Consider the following 20,011-nt stretch of genomic DNA (forward strand, 5'->3'; position numbering starts at 1 on the left):
ACTAAGGAGCTAAGTGAAATTAAGTGCTTGAAATATAGTATCCACAGATTATGCTGCATACTCCTGTCCTACAATAAAGGGTCATCTTGAAAGTGAGGATTGAGTACCTTGTGATCACTCTACCCTTATCCTTTTTGATAAAGCTGCCTACACAACATGTTCAATGATGATGACTTTGAAATACAAACATTCATCCAAATAGAAATGAGCAAAAGACTGAACAGATTTGTAAGATCCCCTGGGGGGAAAAATCCCCATGAAATGGAAACCACTTCCTGATTCAGCACCAAACTAAAAGGAATTAGTCTAATTTGGATTTGTTACTAGCTCTATGATAGGATTTTCTCTGGCCCAGGAAAGGCTTATTGGAACTACATCCAGCACACAGACAGTGAGAAAAATGCTTCTATTGCTTCCTCATAAATTTGTCTAAAAAAATCATAGCGCTGAGTATCTGCATCCAAATATCCCTCCTGATTCTCACCAGAGTCGTGTGCAGGAATGCCTTCAGAGCCATCTCAGATTTGCCAGCAATTCATAGAACTGTACGAAGAATAGCTCCATGATGCACAGTGGGGAAGGACTCCTGTTAGTGTGATAGGGATTTTGTGTTGGCTAACCACACCCATCAGTTCTGTGTTTCTGTTGTCAAAAGCAGGATCCAAAGCAGGAAGAGCTTTCTGGAAGCTCCAGTGTTAATCATATCCAAACACCTTTCAGATGATCTGCACCTGTTCTTAGTCACCAAAGAAGCACCTGCATCACCAAGGATAGCAATTTTTCTTGTGGAGGGGGCTTCATGTAATTTAGTGTACCCAACAGCATATTCACAGTCCCGACAGTAAATCCTAGAAGCAGTACAGACCCAGCATGAATGCAGGCAAGAAAACTCTGGCACTCCTCCCTATGCTGATATCTCTGGCACACATGGTGCAATCATTGATTGCAAATGCATATATTTTAATAGAAATAACTTAAAACCTGTAGTATTGATATCAGGTTTTTCAAGAATTGTGGGTTTAAATTTTTTATTGCTGTGGTAAAAGGACTGCTAATCTGCACTTAGTATATCGCATCTGATAAATTTTATGGGTTTGACTCTATAAGGGTTGATTTCTTTGTCAAAGAAAGTATTAATTTAAGTGCAAGCATGTATGCCTTCTACTTTTAGGGACATAGAGTGCTATTTAATTGGCTTGTGTATATTGCTTGCTGATTTTTGATAGTTTAATAAAACCCTTTGGCATTGCTGTGGTTTCTCATTTCCTTACAATTAAGCAGAAAACAAGTCCTTAATAAAAATGCAGAACTTTATAAGCCTTAGATTTAAATACAATAAAAAAATTCCAGAGCAGTGCAGTCCAACTTGTGATTGCCAACAGGGTACGAAAATCCTTTTTTTAAATTATTAAACAATTCTTAATCTAAAAATAAATAAGAAAAAATAAAATAAAATAAAAAGTTAATTAAAACTAAAGCACCAAACCACAGCCTGTAAATAACATTGTAAAGCATTCTACAGGCAAATTGAATGGCACTAATCTCTATTTTCTTCTCTACACCTACCTTTTCTGTTATGCATGGTAGAGCTGCAGCACAGCTGAACAAGTAGGGAGTATTTGTTCTGTTCTTCCCACAATTACTCCAGCTGTGCATCCCCTAAAATCTCTGAATGTAGCTAGTAAATCCCACATTTGGGTACTTGCTTGTTCCCTACCTGATGGATCGCCAATATCATGTTCCGTACTTCTCTCAGCTCTTATTTTGAAACTGTGAGGAGCCCAGAGGTGCGGAAAATCCAATGCGTCTGCATTTCATGATGTCATGCAGAGAAAAAGATCATAGCAGAATCACAGTGTGAAGCAGAAATTAACAGCATTTTGTTGCACGTTTCAGCTGCAGCAAACAGCATTGGTGCACAGGTTTTAATCCTGAGCAGCCGGAGGAGAGGAGGTGATTGTGCGGTCCGTGCTGCTCATGGCCTCGTGCAAGCTGTGTGTGCTTAAGGGTTCAGATACCAGTGCCAATCTCTCACCTGTGTCAGTCTGGTTTGTATTGTGTGTACATCTACATCTTCAAAGTACATGCCCAGCCTTGCTACAGCCTGCACCTGAGATTGAGACCATCAGGGACCGTGTCTGGCAGAGTAGGAGCAGAAAAGCAGAGGGCTTTTGTGTGTTAAAGCCCTCAGGATCCAGCTTCCCCTGTTCTTACTAGAGGCCCAGCTTCAACATGCAAGTTCTTCCAGAGGCCAGTTTTTTTATGTAGACACAAATGTGACACTGTATTAAGGAGAAACCTGGTACAGCTGGGAATACTTTAGCATGAACTTGCTTATAAGAGAAGTTCCCAATGCATGGAAAAGCTATTATGTACTGGCTTGTCTGTGTGTGGTGAGAAATGTTCTTCACTGACAGCAAGGCTGGTCACCTGTCCCTGTAGTGACTGGCTCATAATAAGGGGCATGCATGCTGCTGCAATTCAACCCCAGCACCATGCAGCTGCTCACTTACCTCCCCCGTGAACTGGGATGAGAGTCAAAAAAAAGTGTGTTAAGATAAGAACAGTTTAATACTTGAAACAAATATAGATTATGGTAATGATAATAATGATAATAATTTCAATAATAATAATTTTTTAAAAAAAGAGAGAGGAAAATGAAACCCAAGAGAAATCAGTGGCCCAAAATACAATTGCTCACCATCCACTTGCCAGTGCTCATCCTGGTGATCACCCCTCCCAACCAAATCCCCCAGTTTGTATACTTGGCTTGATGTTCCGTGGTATGGAATAAACCCTTTGGCCACTTAAGATCAGCTGTCCTGGCCACACTCCCTCCCAGCTCTGCACTGGCAGAGCACGGAGCATTGAAAAGTCCTTGACTTAGAAACCACTTATACACAAGCAAAATAGCAGTGCATTTTCCACGTTATTCTAATACTAAATACAAAACACAGCACTGTACCAGCTACTAAGAAGAAAATTAACTCTATCCCAGGACAGATTTGAACAGATGTCCTTCAAATTCTGGTAACATCAGGTCTCCTTCCCTTCCTCACAGAAGAAAAAGCAGCAGAGTTTAGATTTGTTAAAACTGCAAAGCATTCGTGAGTCAGTGAAGGATTTACTGAAACAAAAATATTATTCCTCTGTTAAAAAAAAATTAAAAATCCAAAACAAAACACAAAAAAAAAAAAATAAAATGCAGAGAGAACTCAGCATAGAGGCAGATCTCAGGCTGGATTTAAAAAAAAATGGGCTTGTACATTACTGTATTGTTGATAGAAGTACCGCATCGCATGGCACTGCAACTCCCCCATCCTGTAGTCTGGACCACAAACCCCACTACACCTACTCCAGTTCAAATCTCTGAGAAGTGAGGCAGCTCATGCTTCTGGGCAGATTTTTGCTCCTGCTCATACCAGCTCATTCCGAGCTGGCTCAGACATCTCTTCAGTCTGCCATGTGGATGCCCCACGGTGCCGCAGATCTGATAATGGTGCACATTACACTCTGCACCATTACACTCCTCAGATCAGACACTTAGGCATTCACACAGCATTTTTTGTTGTAACTGTGAATGAAGCATGTTGAAATTCTAAGCAAGCACCATTCTACAAGCACCGATATTTCAACCAGACCCATTTGTGCACTTACTGGTTGATCCACAGCCCACTAGAGACAATGGGAAGACTGCCATTAACTTCACATCAGGCTCATAAAAAATGAGGCAGATAACTTCCATTAATGTTAATGAGAGTCATGTATATAAATCACCTAACCGCTGACGGAAAAAGAAACCATCTTCTGTTCTGCTTTTTACACAGCTCCCACAGTCTGTGATGCTCATCCTCCACCATTAGCTTTGTGAAGACAAAAGGTTTCTCAACAGCCACATCTTTCTGATGATTTTGCTTTCTGTCAACACAAGTCAAGCTTCATGTAGACAGAATACATCTAATCATAAAGTCATGAAACAATTACATTTTAACATTGTAATGGACGGATTTTTATTATTACTACTATTTTTTTCTAGTTACTTCTATTGTATAAATATGTATGTAAAAATTTTTAAACAAAAATTAATTTTATCCTTTTAAAATAGGAGGTAATAATATGGAACAGCATTTATCTCATTAACATTTAAATTTAAGAGTTTTAATAGCAATCCAGAAGCTGCATTTTTCATATACATTTCAACAGTGGGTGGTTGAGATACCAGCATCAGATATTAGGATTCTAGAAAGAATTGCAATTGAATTTTTAGTTTTCAACACTAGACTGCAGCTGCTTTGCTCCACCAGGTTTAGTCTTTCTTTGGCTGATTATCCTTAACTCCTTAATGGGGCACATTAATTACAGCTTCTCTGTGGTTCCATTCCTTCAGGTCCTCATGCCTAGAAATGTTGCCACTCAAATAGCAAAGTGCAAGCTTTCCATCATTCTAATAGTTAAATAATGGCAAGGCTATGCAATTGAAGCAGCATGAAAGGTCACCTTGACAATATTCTGACTGGTTAAAAGTAGCTTAAGGCATCACATTTCTTTATTGTGAATGAGTTGACTGAGTTTATTACTGTTCATGATATTTGAATCATTTACAATTTTGAAATAAAGTAAGAAATACCATTTCATGATTGCTGCAAATTATCAGATACATCAAATTCAAAGACTATGTATAAAGCATTTATTACTATATTGATCAACAAAAAAGTGAGGAGATGCAGGAGTATGAACCAATGACATAATTTTTGGAACAGCTTGCATAGAGAGTCAGTATGAAATGCAAACCTCAGCAGAAGTCCATAAGAAGATTTAGTCATCAGCAAAGTTCCCAGAAAGCTCTATTTTCAGGATGCAAGGTGCACAGGCATGGAACAGAGACCTCACACTGGGGTTTTGAGAGAAAAAGTTTTGTGCCAAATGACATTCACAAACTGCCTCTGGTATGAATTTTACGGCAGGAATAAGACCAGGACTGAATTTCACATATTTCTCTCTTGGAGATGGGACCAGAACTATAATTCCCACAATTATATAACAATGTGATATCTGGTGAAACAGTAAAAGAAACCTAAATTTTCTGTCATCTTTGTTTTATTCTTACCCAAGCCCTTGGAGTTTCACGTGCCCTTTAATGTAGGTCTTCAAATTACCTGCAGCTTAGTTTTCTGAACTATTTATCTAGAAAGTTAAGATTAGATTTAACTGGAGAATAATGTCACTAAAGACAGTGGAGTTAACCCAGGCATAAACAGCCTTGAACTTGCTTTTGTGCTTCCTTTCAGAACTGCTAATTGCAGAAATCGATTAGTTTAAGGTCCTCATGTTACATGCTTTAACAAAGTGTGAGGTAAGATCCAAGCTATATGGACTTGAGCAATAAACACATCATTAACTGAAGTACAGTGAGCACTGCTGCCAGTCTTCTGGTATGTCTGTATTTCCTTCCAAGGACATAAAAATGTGGAACATACTTGCTACTTTCCTTAGCCATTAGGAGCATTAGGTAAAGCCCAGGATTTAAAATGTGATGGATACTTGATTGCATACATCAATACTTAAGGAATCATCTTTCAAGTTGCTATTAATCTTTTATATCGATATTACTACTGCCCCAATTTCTTATAATCAAATTTGAATCAAAGCAGAGGGCTGGATATTCTGAATGATGGAACACAATCTTACACAGAGGAGCTATAACTTTCTTCACTAATCAAGGTCTATTTGCCTGAAATTAATTAAATCAGTACGTCTTCAAGGCTCTTTCACTACTTCATCATCTAGTTTCTCATGCACATACTGAGAGAATGGAAAAACCACAAAATGCTGATGAAAGACTTTACCACCCAATGACCATTTTTCTCCAGTGATTAAAAAAGTCAGTAATAGATGACACTATTTTAAAAGGTGCCACCAGCAGCTGACAGAGAGACTAATACATATATAGCACAAATTATTAAATCATAATAGGATAAATATATAAGAAACTGCAAAATATATCTTTTAAGTGTGATGTTCAGACTGGTGCAAAATAAAAAAAATTACATTTTCACCTAATAATTAACATTTTTCCTGTAGCTGTCAGGAAAAAAAATCCACACATAGAGAACAATCAAGGTTGTCAGTATTAAGACAAAGCATTTATAGTAATGCACATTTTGCTTCCTGCTGAGGCTTGTCAGAGTAACTATTTTCCTCTGAAGGGTTCAGGCACTTGCCAACAGTGTACTATGTGACTCTGGTTTAGAAGAACAGTATAATAACACAGTCCATTTCCAGCAGCAAAGGAGAAGATGTGGATCTGAACTTCTGTCTCTCATAACATGATAAATCTTGGCTTTAGGAAGGCATATTGGCCAGCAAATACACACACAACTCTACTGCAGATACTATTTAAAAAGCTATGTTCTGTCTTCTTTTAAAGAGGCAGTGACCTAAATGGACATCCTATGGACATATCAAACATTTTTAAGGTCTATAGAGCCACACTATAGAGCCAGAGATGCCCTACAGTTTCCCTGTGTCCTTCTCTATTGATTTGGGTATAACATTTGATTCAGCTCCATGTAATGAGAGACACTCTGTCAGAATTGTTCCTTTAGGAGCTGGGTAGATGTGTTTCTCTGGAAGCATTTTCTACACTTTCTCTTGGTGATAGGCCATATTTTACCAGCCACTGCAGCAAGGTCACAGACATCAGTCTGTCCATCCCCACCTGTCTGACAGATAGCTCCTGCTAGTGCCCACCTCTACTACCGGGAGGGACACTTTATGGTACCCACAGTGCTCCCTATTGAAACCTGTTTCATGGTCAGTCTTGTGTAAAACATAACAGAAAATAAATTACCTTAAAACAAGAAAGCGTCCTAAGTGTAATGAAAAAAGGCATCACAAACATCTGTGTATAATACTTTGAATAAATGTATGATTAACTTATTTTTTGTTGTATTTAACTGCTGTAGAGGATAAATAATTATCTAATAGTAGTCATTAAAACATCTCTGCCCTGGATACAATCACCATCCATTAGTCAGCTGAGATGGATGAAAGAAATATTAATATTTTTTTTGTGAAACAGAAACACGTTATTCATCAAAGATATTATGTTGACACTGAAATCACAACCCATAGCCAAAGGCCTGATCCTGCCAACAGATTTGTATGGGTGTAACTTCTGGTTATCCTATTAGTTAAAAAGATCTTAATTGTAGTTTAAGTATATATTTGCAAAAATGTAGGAAATACAGAGTTGACTTCAAATTAGCAGCAAAATTAGCATTGTTAGCTGTAAAACCAGGTTTTAACCCACCATCTAGAAGTGGATTTGAATGTACTAACAGCTCCATAAATGTCAGTTTCCTTATGAAGTGGAAAGAAAGAGTTCGAACTTTCTCTGCTAAGTTTGCCTGTGCACAGAGGTCTTTTATAATATAAATTTAAATACACAATCTGTTTTATAATGTTTTCCATCAACTCTCTTCTCCATATGTTCTCCCACTAGGAATCTAATGAGTTCTACATATGAGGGATGACAAGGGAATATGCCTGAGAAATAATTCCAGCAATTATGGCATATGGAGGCATTGTTTTTGAGTCACTTTTGCCATGAACATTCTGCAGAGCATCTGGGACCAAATTATGTCTACCTGCCCATGGACATTAGCAAAATCATCATCTTCCATTTGTAAATTCTGCTGAGGTAATCTGACATACAGAGAGGACCATTTCATCAGCTTTATGATCAGGAAGCGTATTGAAACACAATCCATTTATAGTTAGAAAAAACTGCTTCTCTTTAGAAAGAATAGTTCAAACTGGAAGCTAAGATAAAATTATAGAAACACATCATCTCTCTCTCTCTTCTCTCCTGTCTTCAGTTCCAGGCCACTATTTATTAAAAAACTTTTCTCATCATTACCAGAGTTTTGAAAGAACTGACTGGATTGCAGGACATGAGAAAATGACCAACGAAAAATAAAAGTAACACAAAGATGCACAAACCCTAAATCAGTAATAGTAGGGATTGTATTCTCTGTGCCCAAATATGACAAGGCATCAATAATTAATCATAAGGAGGAAAGAGACTATAAAAAAAACCTACTTTATATGGAGAAATATTGACTAAAGTAGTGTGCATTTTGCAAGTTCTGATTTAAATACTAAGACATAAGGCTGCAGTACAGTTTTCTAGCACAGTTTCTGTGATGTTTGTTATGGCAGTAAGAAGAAAAGGGTTAAAGAGATTCAACCACTATGCTTATATGGAGTAAACTTGCAACTTTACATATTCCTCACACTCAAGAAAAATGTCTCGACAATGTGAGTAACAAAAGTATTTCTACGTGTTGTTTTCCCAGCTGCGCAGTTGAAGCAGTGAAAGGCATAAATCCCAAACTGCAGTGTCCTTAGGTTACCCCAGTGTTTTAGCAGAAAAAAGAATTTCCCTGATGTTATAAAGGATCTAAACCAAACTTTACATTTCACAGTTATGAACATAAATATAATTTGAAGAGCTGATATAGAAGTTCTACTGTTAGGGTTACATATATGCAATAATATTTCTATTACACAAACTATTTATTTCATTTAGTTGGGCAGTAAACTGGTTTTCAGAACTGAAATCCAGATGTATTTCAAGTCTTTCAGTCACAGCTAATATTGATGTGATTAGGGACATTTAATCAAGAGAATCTGTTATCGAGGAATAACTGGATTTCACTTCCAGTTGCTACCTGTATACTTGCAAGGAAAGAGTGAAAATAGAGAGTAGTTTCTTTAACAATTGACCTGAATGGAGAGAGAGATATGAACTTTAATGAATATGTGAACTTTAATGAATTTGCTCGATCAGAATTTTCTAAACAAAATGCTAAACAATTATGTGCATCTGACGGCCTTATACAAACCACACTGAAATTACCCAGGTGCCCAGTCATTTCTGTCATCTGACTGTGGAGTCAGGAGAAATCCCAGAGACAGGAGTCAGATCTTTCCTACAACCCAGAGAACAGGTCTAAGGTTCTACTGTCACCCCCACAGCCACAGGTTCAGGATGCTGACTGTATCCCTGTGCTCACATGCTGGATCCACTTCCCCAGACCCTATATCTCTGGTGGTGAAACCATACCTCAATTTTTGACTCTCCCAGCATCCTATTCACAGCAGTCTGATAAAGAACTGTCACTCCCTTACACAAGAGTTTCCAGTGTCACCATCAGTGGCCCTCCTGCCAGATGGTCTTAAATTAATTTTGGATAATGAGACATTGACAATACTTGTAATCTCAACTGTTAAGGAAAGTTGTGGGAAATTCAACCTTTTCATGTACTACCTCTTCTGTAGTACAGATGAATACAGAATGTACAAAAAACTCAGCCATATTTTTGCTAAAATATTTGCAATGACTGTCTGTGAAGTAGTGTCCAAAATTTAAATAAGCTCTTACAGAAACAAGACCAAAGATATAATCTGGAAACATTCACTCATTCTGTGAAAGAATAAACAAAAACGTTTTTCAGGATACAAACTTTGTTATAAAGACAAAGTGATTAGGAAATTCTTATTTTTCAATTTAAGACCACTGAATTCATGAGAAATCATTTAATGGCATCACATTATTCAGGTGTGACAGGTTTGATTCAGAGTTATATAACTTTTGGCAAAAAAAACCTAGAAATTAGGGCAACAGTTCTCTTGCAAATCAAAACTGTGCTCCTTTTCTTTGCCAATAGATTGGTTAACAACAGATGTGTAAAATCTGAGGCATGAAGGAGGAGGCAGTAAATCAACAGAAAAGGATGCCAATCACATATTTCTCTTCTGTTGTTACTAACTTTCATGCATTATCTAGAAATTATAAAAGCCAGCTGTACAATTATAATGAGCAAAAAAGATCCCTGCATATATTTTTATGAAAACTAACAAATTTAAATACTTTATATCAGATTATTTATTTTCAAAATAAATGCATTTGATGCACTCCTAAAGCATATAGACTCTTAACAAAACAGAACTGCATTTGTTTGGTGAAGTACTGAAATGCTACAACAGTAACATTTTTAGGCAGAGCTGAAGGAGCCAAGATCTAAAAGATACAGGATAAATACAGGAATTGAAAATATATAGCACAATAGGTGTATTTATAGGTAGTAACAGTGTTATCTGCAGCAGTGCTGTTTCAAAAGGTTAACATTTTTTATGACCAATAAACCACATACAACCAAGATCTAGACTTGAATGTTTTTTAAGCCTTATTTTAGATTTGATCCCATATGATTTTTTTTTCATTAAGATTCATATCAGGACTTCCTTTTGTGCTTTGCTGAACTGATCCAATACATCTAACTGTGAGAGGTATCACAAAGCAGTGATTTTTCTTCCTCTCTCAATGCACTGCCACTTGGAACTGCAGAACTTCATATTCTGCAGTTCAGCATTCTTGATGATTACTTAATTCAAAGAGTAACATGGATCTGATCCTAATGCCTGATCATTTTTGCAATCAGATGAAACAATCTAGAAAATATTATATAAATGAATAAATTATTAATTGAAGCAATTAATATTCTTACATGAATGCACATAGCTGAGCCTGTCACCTGTACTCCATTTTTAAAGGAGCATTAAACCTGCACTATGGACACCTCAACTGTGGCTCCTGGCTTGCTTCAAGGTGCACAAGCAGATCTGAGTAACTGGCTTTCTTTTTTCTTTTCTTTTAAACAGTTACACAAATTAACCTGAAATATTACTTTTTCAGGATTGTCTACCATGTCTTGGTGCTACTTAAATCATCTAAATGATAATTTTTCAGGATTCATATTTTGTGAAGAAAAAAAAATTTATTCAATCTGAACTGAAAACAACAGTACACCCACCAGACTTTCCCATAGGTATCAGTTCCTTTCAAACAAAAGACATTTCAAAGTGGTAGGAAATATAAAGTTAATAAAACCTTTGAGATTCTTATTCACCAAAAAATTATTTTGTTCCGTGAGTAAACAGATCTCCAATGCACACATCCATACAGGGAACTCTATTTTATATTACAATTTTATTCACTTGCTATGAATAGTCACAACATTAATCTACTGCAGAGAATCTATTCAGTATATTTGAAAATCCATTTATTTTCATTTATTGGTATGCATGTGTTACACTTGTATATAATACAGTATTTTCAGCGCTGTTTAAGAACAAGGAAACAAAGAAAACAAGTATTGAGAAGCATGATGTAGATTTTTGACCAAATAGAGGTCATATTTAGATTTTACAAAACAGCACATTTACACTTTGCACTGTCCCAGACAACCTCTTTAAGATGTTCCTTCCATCCTGAACCTCTTAGCACAAATCCATATAATACTAATCCATCCTAAAATACCAAGAGACTCAGTTTCTGCTACAATCGGTTTATTCTAATTAAATTTTAATCAGAAAATAAGATCTTTTTCTGTCAACATATTTCTTATTATTTCCCAGCAAAATGATAGAATATACTTCTCAGTTTTATTCCCAACAGTCATTTATTGTATTTAAGCTCTCCTGTGCAATAATACAGCAGAGGTAATGAAATGGTTTTGGAACAGCAGGGGCTACGGCGACAGGCAGAGCTCACCAGGGTGTTCATCCATCACAGAACTTAATATATAACTAAACTAGCCATGTCAATGCCTTGTAATGATTAAACCATTTCCTTCTATTCCTTTTTTTTTTCCTTTTTTTTTTCTTTTTATTCGGGTTTTTTTTTTCTATTTTTGGGGGTTTTTTGCTGTGTTTGATAACCACAGACTTAAACAAGCTTACTTCTATGTATTTTTGACTACCATTAGGTGTGTGTGGCTTTCATTTCAATTCACCAAAGCATACAGTCAGAACTCCCTCTAGTCAGTGTGTTTATGCAGTGTCACTAAAAGGAATTGCCAAATTTCTTTTGTATCAACATTACAGATGGTCCAATATACATTAAATGGAGTATAAAATTATACATTCTGTAATAACTTAGAAAAAAGCTCAAAGATGCTTAAGGCCTTCAAATATTGAGGATTTTTTTTTCATGTAATAACACATTTCAAAGTTCAATAATTTCTAACAAAACAGATCTGAATTGGATGACTGTATGCAAGCAAAATACCCATGAAGTGTAAAACTGGGAGAGCACTAGGACTTTTTTCCTTTATGGCAAACAGCCTGAGCAGACATCTACATAAGCATCCATCAGTATTTAGGTTCAAGGAAGAGATTTTATTTTTTAATAAAAAGACAAAAATTCTGAATGATTACCATCCAATATCATAACTGCAAAACTCATTTACATCCCTGCCTGTCTTTGTAAAAAAGGGATGAAATAGTGTAATTGACTTCTTACCATCAATTTAAATGAATTAAAGGTTAGGAAAGTAAAGTACATATTGGGAACACCCATTTCCTTCAAACTAAATCGAAATGCATATATTAAAGATATAAAATGCCTTATGATGGAAGTGGTAATTGAGTTTTGACCACTACTTTCTTTAACTGTTAAGCTGCAGTAGTTGGTTAGCCTTAGGGAAACATGTCAACCTGACTATACATTCTAATATGACTGATGTATTCAGATAAATATTACTTGTCAACAATAATTATTAACAATGGATATATAATTCCATTCCTATAACAAAGCAACTTCAAGATGTTGAAATATGTACCTTTGAGAGCTGCAAGATTAGAACACAAATAAAAATGTCTAAAACTGCGCCATGCTTGAGGACAATTTCTGCAACAGAAATTTAATTAAAGCAGTGTGCAGTCCCACCAGCAATCTGAACAGTGGACCAAGGATCATTTCAGAGTGAAGGATTCAATACATTTCAGAGTTTCTCTTCAAGATGAAAAGCCACTGTTCTGCAATGGAGAACCCAAAAGTTTGCTGCTTTTCTGCACCTTTAGAATATTAGTTCATGATTACAGCTGCAAATTCCTCAGCAAGTGTAATTCTACAAGTGTACACAGTTCAATCAGTTGAAATATTTGTGACACAGAAGTTCAAAATAACTTTCCAGTAGTTTTGATCTCAAGGCTATTGCTGATTGCAAGCCAGGTTCTCATTGAAACAATTGATTCTGAAGGATACACCCCAGCAGTATAAAATTTCACTTCAAGGATTGCCTGGATGAATGAAATTCCTATGTGTTGTATTTAATGTTATCAGCCTTGAGACTGGCTTGAGTTGTCTTTAGCTATCGGGTTACCTGTAAAGAAAAAGAAAATGAGAAAATCAGAAATTGGGCATAGTGAATCTGTTTCTGAAGTACTGGGAAATGAGACTGCAGTGCAAGATCTCTGTCCAGCAACCTCTTTCTATTGTTTTTAAATAAGGGAATAAACCCCAATGATATTAAATGGCATTGCTCCCCAACTAAATTGTGGTTTTAAGTGTTTAGTGAAAATAGGATTCGACAATGAAAAATTGAACTGTGACCATGCTTTAAAATATAATAAAACCATGAATTGCCAACCCACATGTTGGCATTTATGTTTTCTGTGATTCTTTTTTTGTTGTTGTTAAAAATTCTGTATGTAACTATGCTTTTTAAATGTTTGCTATTGAGTATACAATGACTGATACTGGAGCTGTATTCTTCCATTCTTTGCAGGCATTTTTACAAAGCAATCATAACATCATAAAATCATTTAGGTTGGAAAAGGCAATGTCCTTTTAAAGGTTTAATGTATATAATCACCTAGTGGAGAAACAGGAAAAAATCATGCAGAAATTAAGTAGAGATAGAGATCCTGTTATTCACAAAGTAAAAAATTACAGAGGATTTAATTTAGAGTGGTTTCACCCAGCCGAACATGAAACAAGAAGGAAACAGAAGGACCACAAAGAAAGAGTGGGGGACAAAGCATTTCACAATAATTGGACTTTCCCTCTAACTGATTTGGATTTTAAACTTTAAAAGAAAAAATTTGTCATATCAAAGAAACATAACTTTGAGGAATATTTCTGCTGTGTCAGTGGATACGATTAATCACGTAATCTGTTAATATAAAACTGTGTCAGGGGGAAACATTCCAAGGCTTGATGAACAACTCATTGGAATGGTCACAACACTTTATGACATCAAGGGACATACGCTTTTCATTTTGATCACAGAGAGAAGGGTCATGCTCCTTAATGATGAAACATTCTTTTGCCCTCAGCAAAACTGTTTGCATACAGCTCTTGTCAGCTCTGCAGAGCATAACCGTACAACAAACAGAATATTAAACAGACTGTTCAAGGAGTTCATTACTTCAGTTTGCCTTCTCCACAGAGTTGTTTCTAGGAACTGCACTTGAGGCAATAATAAAATTGTGCTTCGTGATTTTTATGATACACAGGCTTATTTATTACACTGCTTTTATTTTGCTTTGGTCTTGCTGTTGGAAACAGCCTCATGTGATCCCTTCTAAAATGGGAGATTGCCTGAAAAAATAATAAAGAATTAATTTAACAGTCAGGCAACATATTTCTGTGCCCTGCACCAAAGCTCAAAAGGTTGATGCACCATCTTATTGTATTTATTTTTTTGCTTTATTGTAGCAAGCTGGAATTCTGCTCATAGAACCAGGTGCCACTGAGCTACACAATGTAAAATACACATCTTCTGATACTATCCGCAGGTGGAATTTTACTGGCTTCATTTGTGATACATGTCTCTATATCTATATCTATCTCTACCTATCTGTGTATCCAGTAAATAGCCACTAAGGCAAATAAGACACAGGAGCATCTCATATGAGGAAAGGCTGAGAGCGCTGGAACTCTTCAACTTGAAAAAGAGAAGGCTCAGGGGGAAACACATCAATGTGTACAAATGTGTGAAGAAAGGGGGGCAAGAAAATGGAGCCAGAAAGTGGTGCCCAGCAGCAGGACAAGAAACCGAGAACAAGCCAACACAGACAGTTTCCTCTCAGAAAAAAGTTTTTTACTGTGAGGGTGGCTGAGTACTAGCACATTTTGCCCAGGGAGATTGTGGGCTCCATTACTGAAGATATTCAAAAGCTGTCTTGCCCTTACAGGCTTTAGATGTCTCTACTTGAGCCTGGGGGTGGCACTTTCAGAGTTGCATTCCAATCTCAACTATCCTGTGATGTATTATTTCTATTACACACAGATCTATGCATGGGCTAAGGTGATAAACTTCAGATAACAAAAATGGTATTTTTGCACACACATGACTTCTCAGTTACATGGCTGTTTTGAAGTGCAAATGTGCTTTTAATCACAGAAAAGTCAGCAAAATCATAATCTGCAGGCCTATCTACCCCCCCCCCCCACCTAGCACTACAACCCTGTGGTGAAAATATCCCCATGAGAGTAACATACACTGTCACATAAATTAGATAGGTGATAAAAATAAGAAAGAAAAAGAGCAGATAGCCATTCAGATTTCTGCTCTATATCAGGTCACTCACCTACATACACACACACACACACACACACAAATATAAATATATTAGTGGTCCACATTTACCTCTATGTATGATGTTAATACTTCTTGTGCTCAAGCATAGATTGCACATCAACATGAATGGAAGTTATATATCCATACACCATACACATCAGGGAGTGAATAAACCTCTTGGATATTAAAGGCAGTTTCATAAAGAAGCAATGAAATTTTAGCTAATACCTAGTGATGGTAATCCCAGAAATGCTTAATTTTGGATATAGTAAATGCTATTTGATTCAAGTTTCTGGGAAGTAAGGTATTAAGGTATTGTGCCAAAGACCTTCATAGGAAAAGAGGGACCAATAACAATACATGTCTGATCTTTAAAATCCTTAGAGAACAGTAACACCCTGAAGTGTGCAAATCAAGTTTTCAGTTAATAATTAATATGTATGGAAAATTAACAATACAAATTTTAAAAGTACATGAAACCTTTAGCATCCTATGTGTTGATTTGAATTAAATTGTTCATTCTTGGATGTAATTACTCCCTTTATAATAACAAATTTTCTCACATGTTGTTATATCATAAATACACTAAATTAGATTCTCTTCATTTTCTTGTCCTAAATATGCAATTAAAGCATAAGTACTCTGCAGTTCCAGACTTTTTAATTTAAATTAGTGAGTGGCTGCTGTAAATTGGCTGTAATTGTATGTGGACTCGCTTGTTTTATTTTAACACAACATATAATTAAATTTACCTGAAGATTTCCACATTATTCTACTTACTAAATGTTCAGAACAAACTGAGCCTTTGGGTAAAATCTTTTTGCCAGAATAATGCAGAATGGATCAGAGATTAAAAGATCTCATGACATCACATTAGAAAAGCTACCAGCCTCAAGATATTTTTCTGGACAACCACAATGGGTGAAAAATATCCTCATTTGTGAAATCCACACATTGGATGAATACAGCAGATAATAGTGTTTATTTCATTAGAATAGATTTTCAATAAAAACTAAGTCTGATACTTTTACTCAGGACTTTCTTCTGCCTTAGAAGAGAAAGGAAGAAACATCAAGGCAGTAGGATGTAAAGAATGGCTGAGAGAATATTCCCTGAATAATAAAGCACTTCTCCCTAAAGTCAAGCACATTAGCATCAAAGTTACAGAACCCCAATTAGGTATAGTAAAATTCTTCTGTTTCTTCACAGAAACAAATATATCACAAATCATTAGCTAGCTACAGAATAGCTTCTGCATCCAAAATTAGGCACATAATTAATTATTATATAATAATGTTAGAATAAAACAGATAACAATATATGGTATATTGAAATTAGTGTGTGCTGGAAAATTTCATAACACAACTTGTACATTACTATTTTTTGACTGGCAGCTTTTTGAATTTTTTTCTGTGTTTATCATAAGCCATACACAGGATCCATACTGAAAATTGACTCTAAAGTTTGCAAAGTCAAGCACTTGAAAGGTAGCAACTTGCCTTTTTATATCTCCCCTTGCAATTTAATTCTCTCTCTTTTCCATCATGCACAGTAAAGTGACTTTAGTGTGTGAGGAGAGTTGGAGGGAAGACAGGGCTCTGCATCAATGGAAATGCAGAAAAGGTAAAATATTTAAGCCAATGTTTCTTGCCTTGACAGATGATTCCACATGGAATGGATGGACCCTCTGTTCTGGGTTTTCTCCAAAGAAACAGAAAGTATTAAGAGAGGATTTTTTCTTTTTAGTTAGAACTGTTCCATTGACTATATAAGATTGTGTGTGATCATAGGTCATGTCATCTAAGCATACTCAGGCTGTCTTTTTCTTTTTTTTCTTGAGATACGTAAGACACAGAAAGAATTTTTTTTTTTTTTGTGAAAGCAATTAATAGCTCACCCTGACCTAAGTGTAATTTCATGAGATAAAGTTGACTTGGCACCCCTTCCATTTTTCTCTAAACTATTAAAAGCCTCTGGGAAACAAAAAAGGTACGGGGATTTCAAGCAAAAATAAAAGGGGTCTCACAAATTTATTTAATAACCAACATGAGATATGCTAAATACAGGGAATGACAAAAGCCATAAGTAATGGCTTGAAGAAATGCCTAACATGAATTGTCCTCCAAGTGCTGGAGAAAAGACAGAGATCCCATACCAAAACAGCACTTGTTTGTATGCAGTATATTCCTGTCCATTTTGTGTCATTATTGCGGTATCCTTTCTTAAACAGTATGCAATACACCACAAAAAATTTAATAAAATTATGAACAAAGTGATTCTTTAGCAAATTATTTCTAAAAAGGAATGAACTCAGGAGGGCTACATCAGTCTTGTTCTTTTCTAAAACATAAATAATTTTGTTGTGGTAGCAAGAACTAATATCAATACTACAGTGTAGAAACAGGGCCCATATAACCAGAAACAAACATCTGCCAGTGCATTTTCTCTACTCATGCCCTCTGAGAATGAGGTTGAGGTTGGAAATGGATCTTTTGAACAGATGGAAGCACACTATTTCCTGGAACTTTAAAATCCATGCAGTGTGTTTGCCATGCGCTATCATTCATACATCGCTTGCGAAAGAAAATGACAGCTTGCATTGCCACTCGTGCCTGTTCATTCACTGAAACAGTTCAACTTGTAAGCTTAGAAAATGCTTCTGTTCTAGTACTACTGTCTTGTACCAGTGATAATCCTAAGTACTTTGCAAATGTTAACAAAGGACAGGTTCACAATTTCCTCACAGATGGATAATCATGTCATTTATGTTCCAATGAATTGGGTAAAGTGGACAAAAAGATGTTAAGGACCTTTCTGGAATAGGGCTCATATATGTATAGACCCCTTACAGTAGGTAGATGTGGATTTGGGTCTTTATTGCTAGATAACTGAGTTTCTGGAGGGAGGAGGAACCATTTCAAAAGCCTGAGAAATGAAGGTGACTCAAGCACATTTCAAGAGAACTGCAAGAGAAAACCATTAATGAGGACATAGGCCCTTATTTTAGTATTACAGACAGCCCTTCGACTGGGCTAATGACAAAAGGCAAAATTTGAGTTACTTTTTGAGCAGTCTGGAAAACAGATATTTAATGATAACTACACAGATTCACTTACCTTCAGAGAAGGTTATGTATCGGAAGACACTTTTTCAAGTCATCAAATGTTTCATTCCTATTTATAAAATTTTGATCCTACCTAACTTTTTATTTAAGGACTCAAGAGCTTCAAATTTTTCCCTTAGTTTTATTTTAGGCACTGCAGTATGAAAAGTATTAATCTAAACATGTTCCCAAGCCTGTTAAGCGATTTAGAATTCTAGATCCTCACGCTTGTCCTTCAGGAGCTATGAGTAGCTCATTTTAATAATTAAAAAGAGTATTTCCCAGGACATGACTCAAAAGGCTCCCTTTGAAAACCATGAAACTCTAAAACCTTATAATTCTTTCATATTTTTATTGCATAGTGACTAATCAAAACTCACTTTTGATAGTTCCTGTGCTTAGGACTTCCATTATAGAGAGACAAACATTCTGAAAACTCATTTCATGCAATGCCATTTGAAATACAGCTGTACTCCTTTATTTCCCACTGCTCTTAAGGATTTCAGCTGGAAATTTTTGGTTGTAAAGTGAAGATCTAGACAGTCAGTGTTAAAAATTTTTAAAAGTCTTTAGAAACCTTTCCCATGTAAAGTGATCTTTCCACTTACTTCAAATAGTCTGAAAGGTAGGACTAGTAAAGTAGGTAATGGAAAAATACCTCAGAGCATGGCGTACGTTCCTGTAAATGATAAAGGTCTTCAGCCTTAACACAGTTTTAAGATAGGTAAACAGCTTCTAGCCTGTCTTAGGAATGAAATGGAAATACCCAATTCTTAGGGTTTTTTTATGAAATTTAAGTAATTCAGTATGTGATACTGAGCTTTCAACTACAGGTGCCACACCAGACTGGATGTATTAAGATGGACTTCTCTTCCAAGTGCTGTTCTCTAGAGCATCTGCTGTTTTCCCATGGAGTAACTAAGCTTACCAACTGGGTCTATCTCTGAAAGTCAAGAGTGTGAAGATATTTTAGTGCTCCCAGAAGCATCTAAGTAACGCTCTGAGGCTGCTTGCTTAGTAGCACAGTCAGAATCTCTCCAACCACCCTCCAGAAACTCTGCCCAAATGAGCCACAAATCTTCAATGTCCACAGCAAACTAAGCAACTGCAATGAGGAGTAAGGCACAACAATTCCTGTTAATACTGTGTAAAACCTGTATTTGTACACACCTGCTGCTCTGTGAGTAATAAACCGGGGCTGGAACACATTTTCTGGAGTGGTTTGACTCTTTATTCCTCAACGAACGTTCTGGCCCTTCCTTAGAATCCGACCAAGACTAGGATTCATCACAACTAGTGCTCCATCGTGGAGCCAGAATATTTTTTGTGTGTGGAAAAAACAAAAATTGTCATCAGGCACAGCAGAAACCTCCTTTCTCTACTTCTCCATTCGGACTTGAGGAGTTTTTACACGTTTGCCTAAGAAACAAACACATGTCAAGTACTACACTGTTATGAAATTAGTTACAGAAGA

General features: G+C 36.2%; 1 protein-coding gene across 2 annotated transcripts in view; it reads right to left on the reverse strand.

Annotated features, from left to right (window-relative positions):
- Nucleotides 1-11,037: 11,037 nt before the first annotated feature.
- Nucleotides 11,038-20,011, reverse strand: part of TAFA2 (TAFA chemokine like family member 2) — a 181,553-nt gene continuing 172,579 nt past the window's right edge. The window contains exons 5-6 of one of the 2 annotated variants that reach the window (XR_004981791.2): nucleotides 19,708-19,956; nucleotides 11,038-13,232 (exon numbers count right to left, since the gene is read on the reverse strand). Coding sequence is in view for 1 of the 2 variants with exons in the window: in XM_036400397.2 (XP_036256290.1) it covers nucleotides 13,221-13,232 (12 nt within the window). In the remaining variant the exon portion in view is untranslated. The remainder of the gene's footprint in view (nucleotides 13,233-19,707; nucleotides 19,957-20,011) is intronic. The other variant, XM_036400397.2, reaches the window with a different exon arrangement.

This window comes from Molothrus ater, chromosome 5 (assembly GCF_012460135.2).
Source record: "Molothrus ater isolate BHLD 08-10-18 breed brown headed cowbird chromosome 5, BPBGC_Mater_1.1, whole genome shotgun sequence".
Classification (NCBI taxonomy): Eukaryota; Metazoa; Chordata; class Aves; order Passeriformes; family Icteridae; genus Molothrus; species Molothrus ater.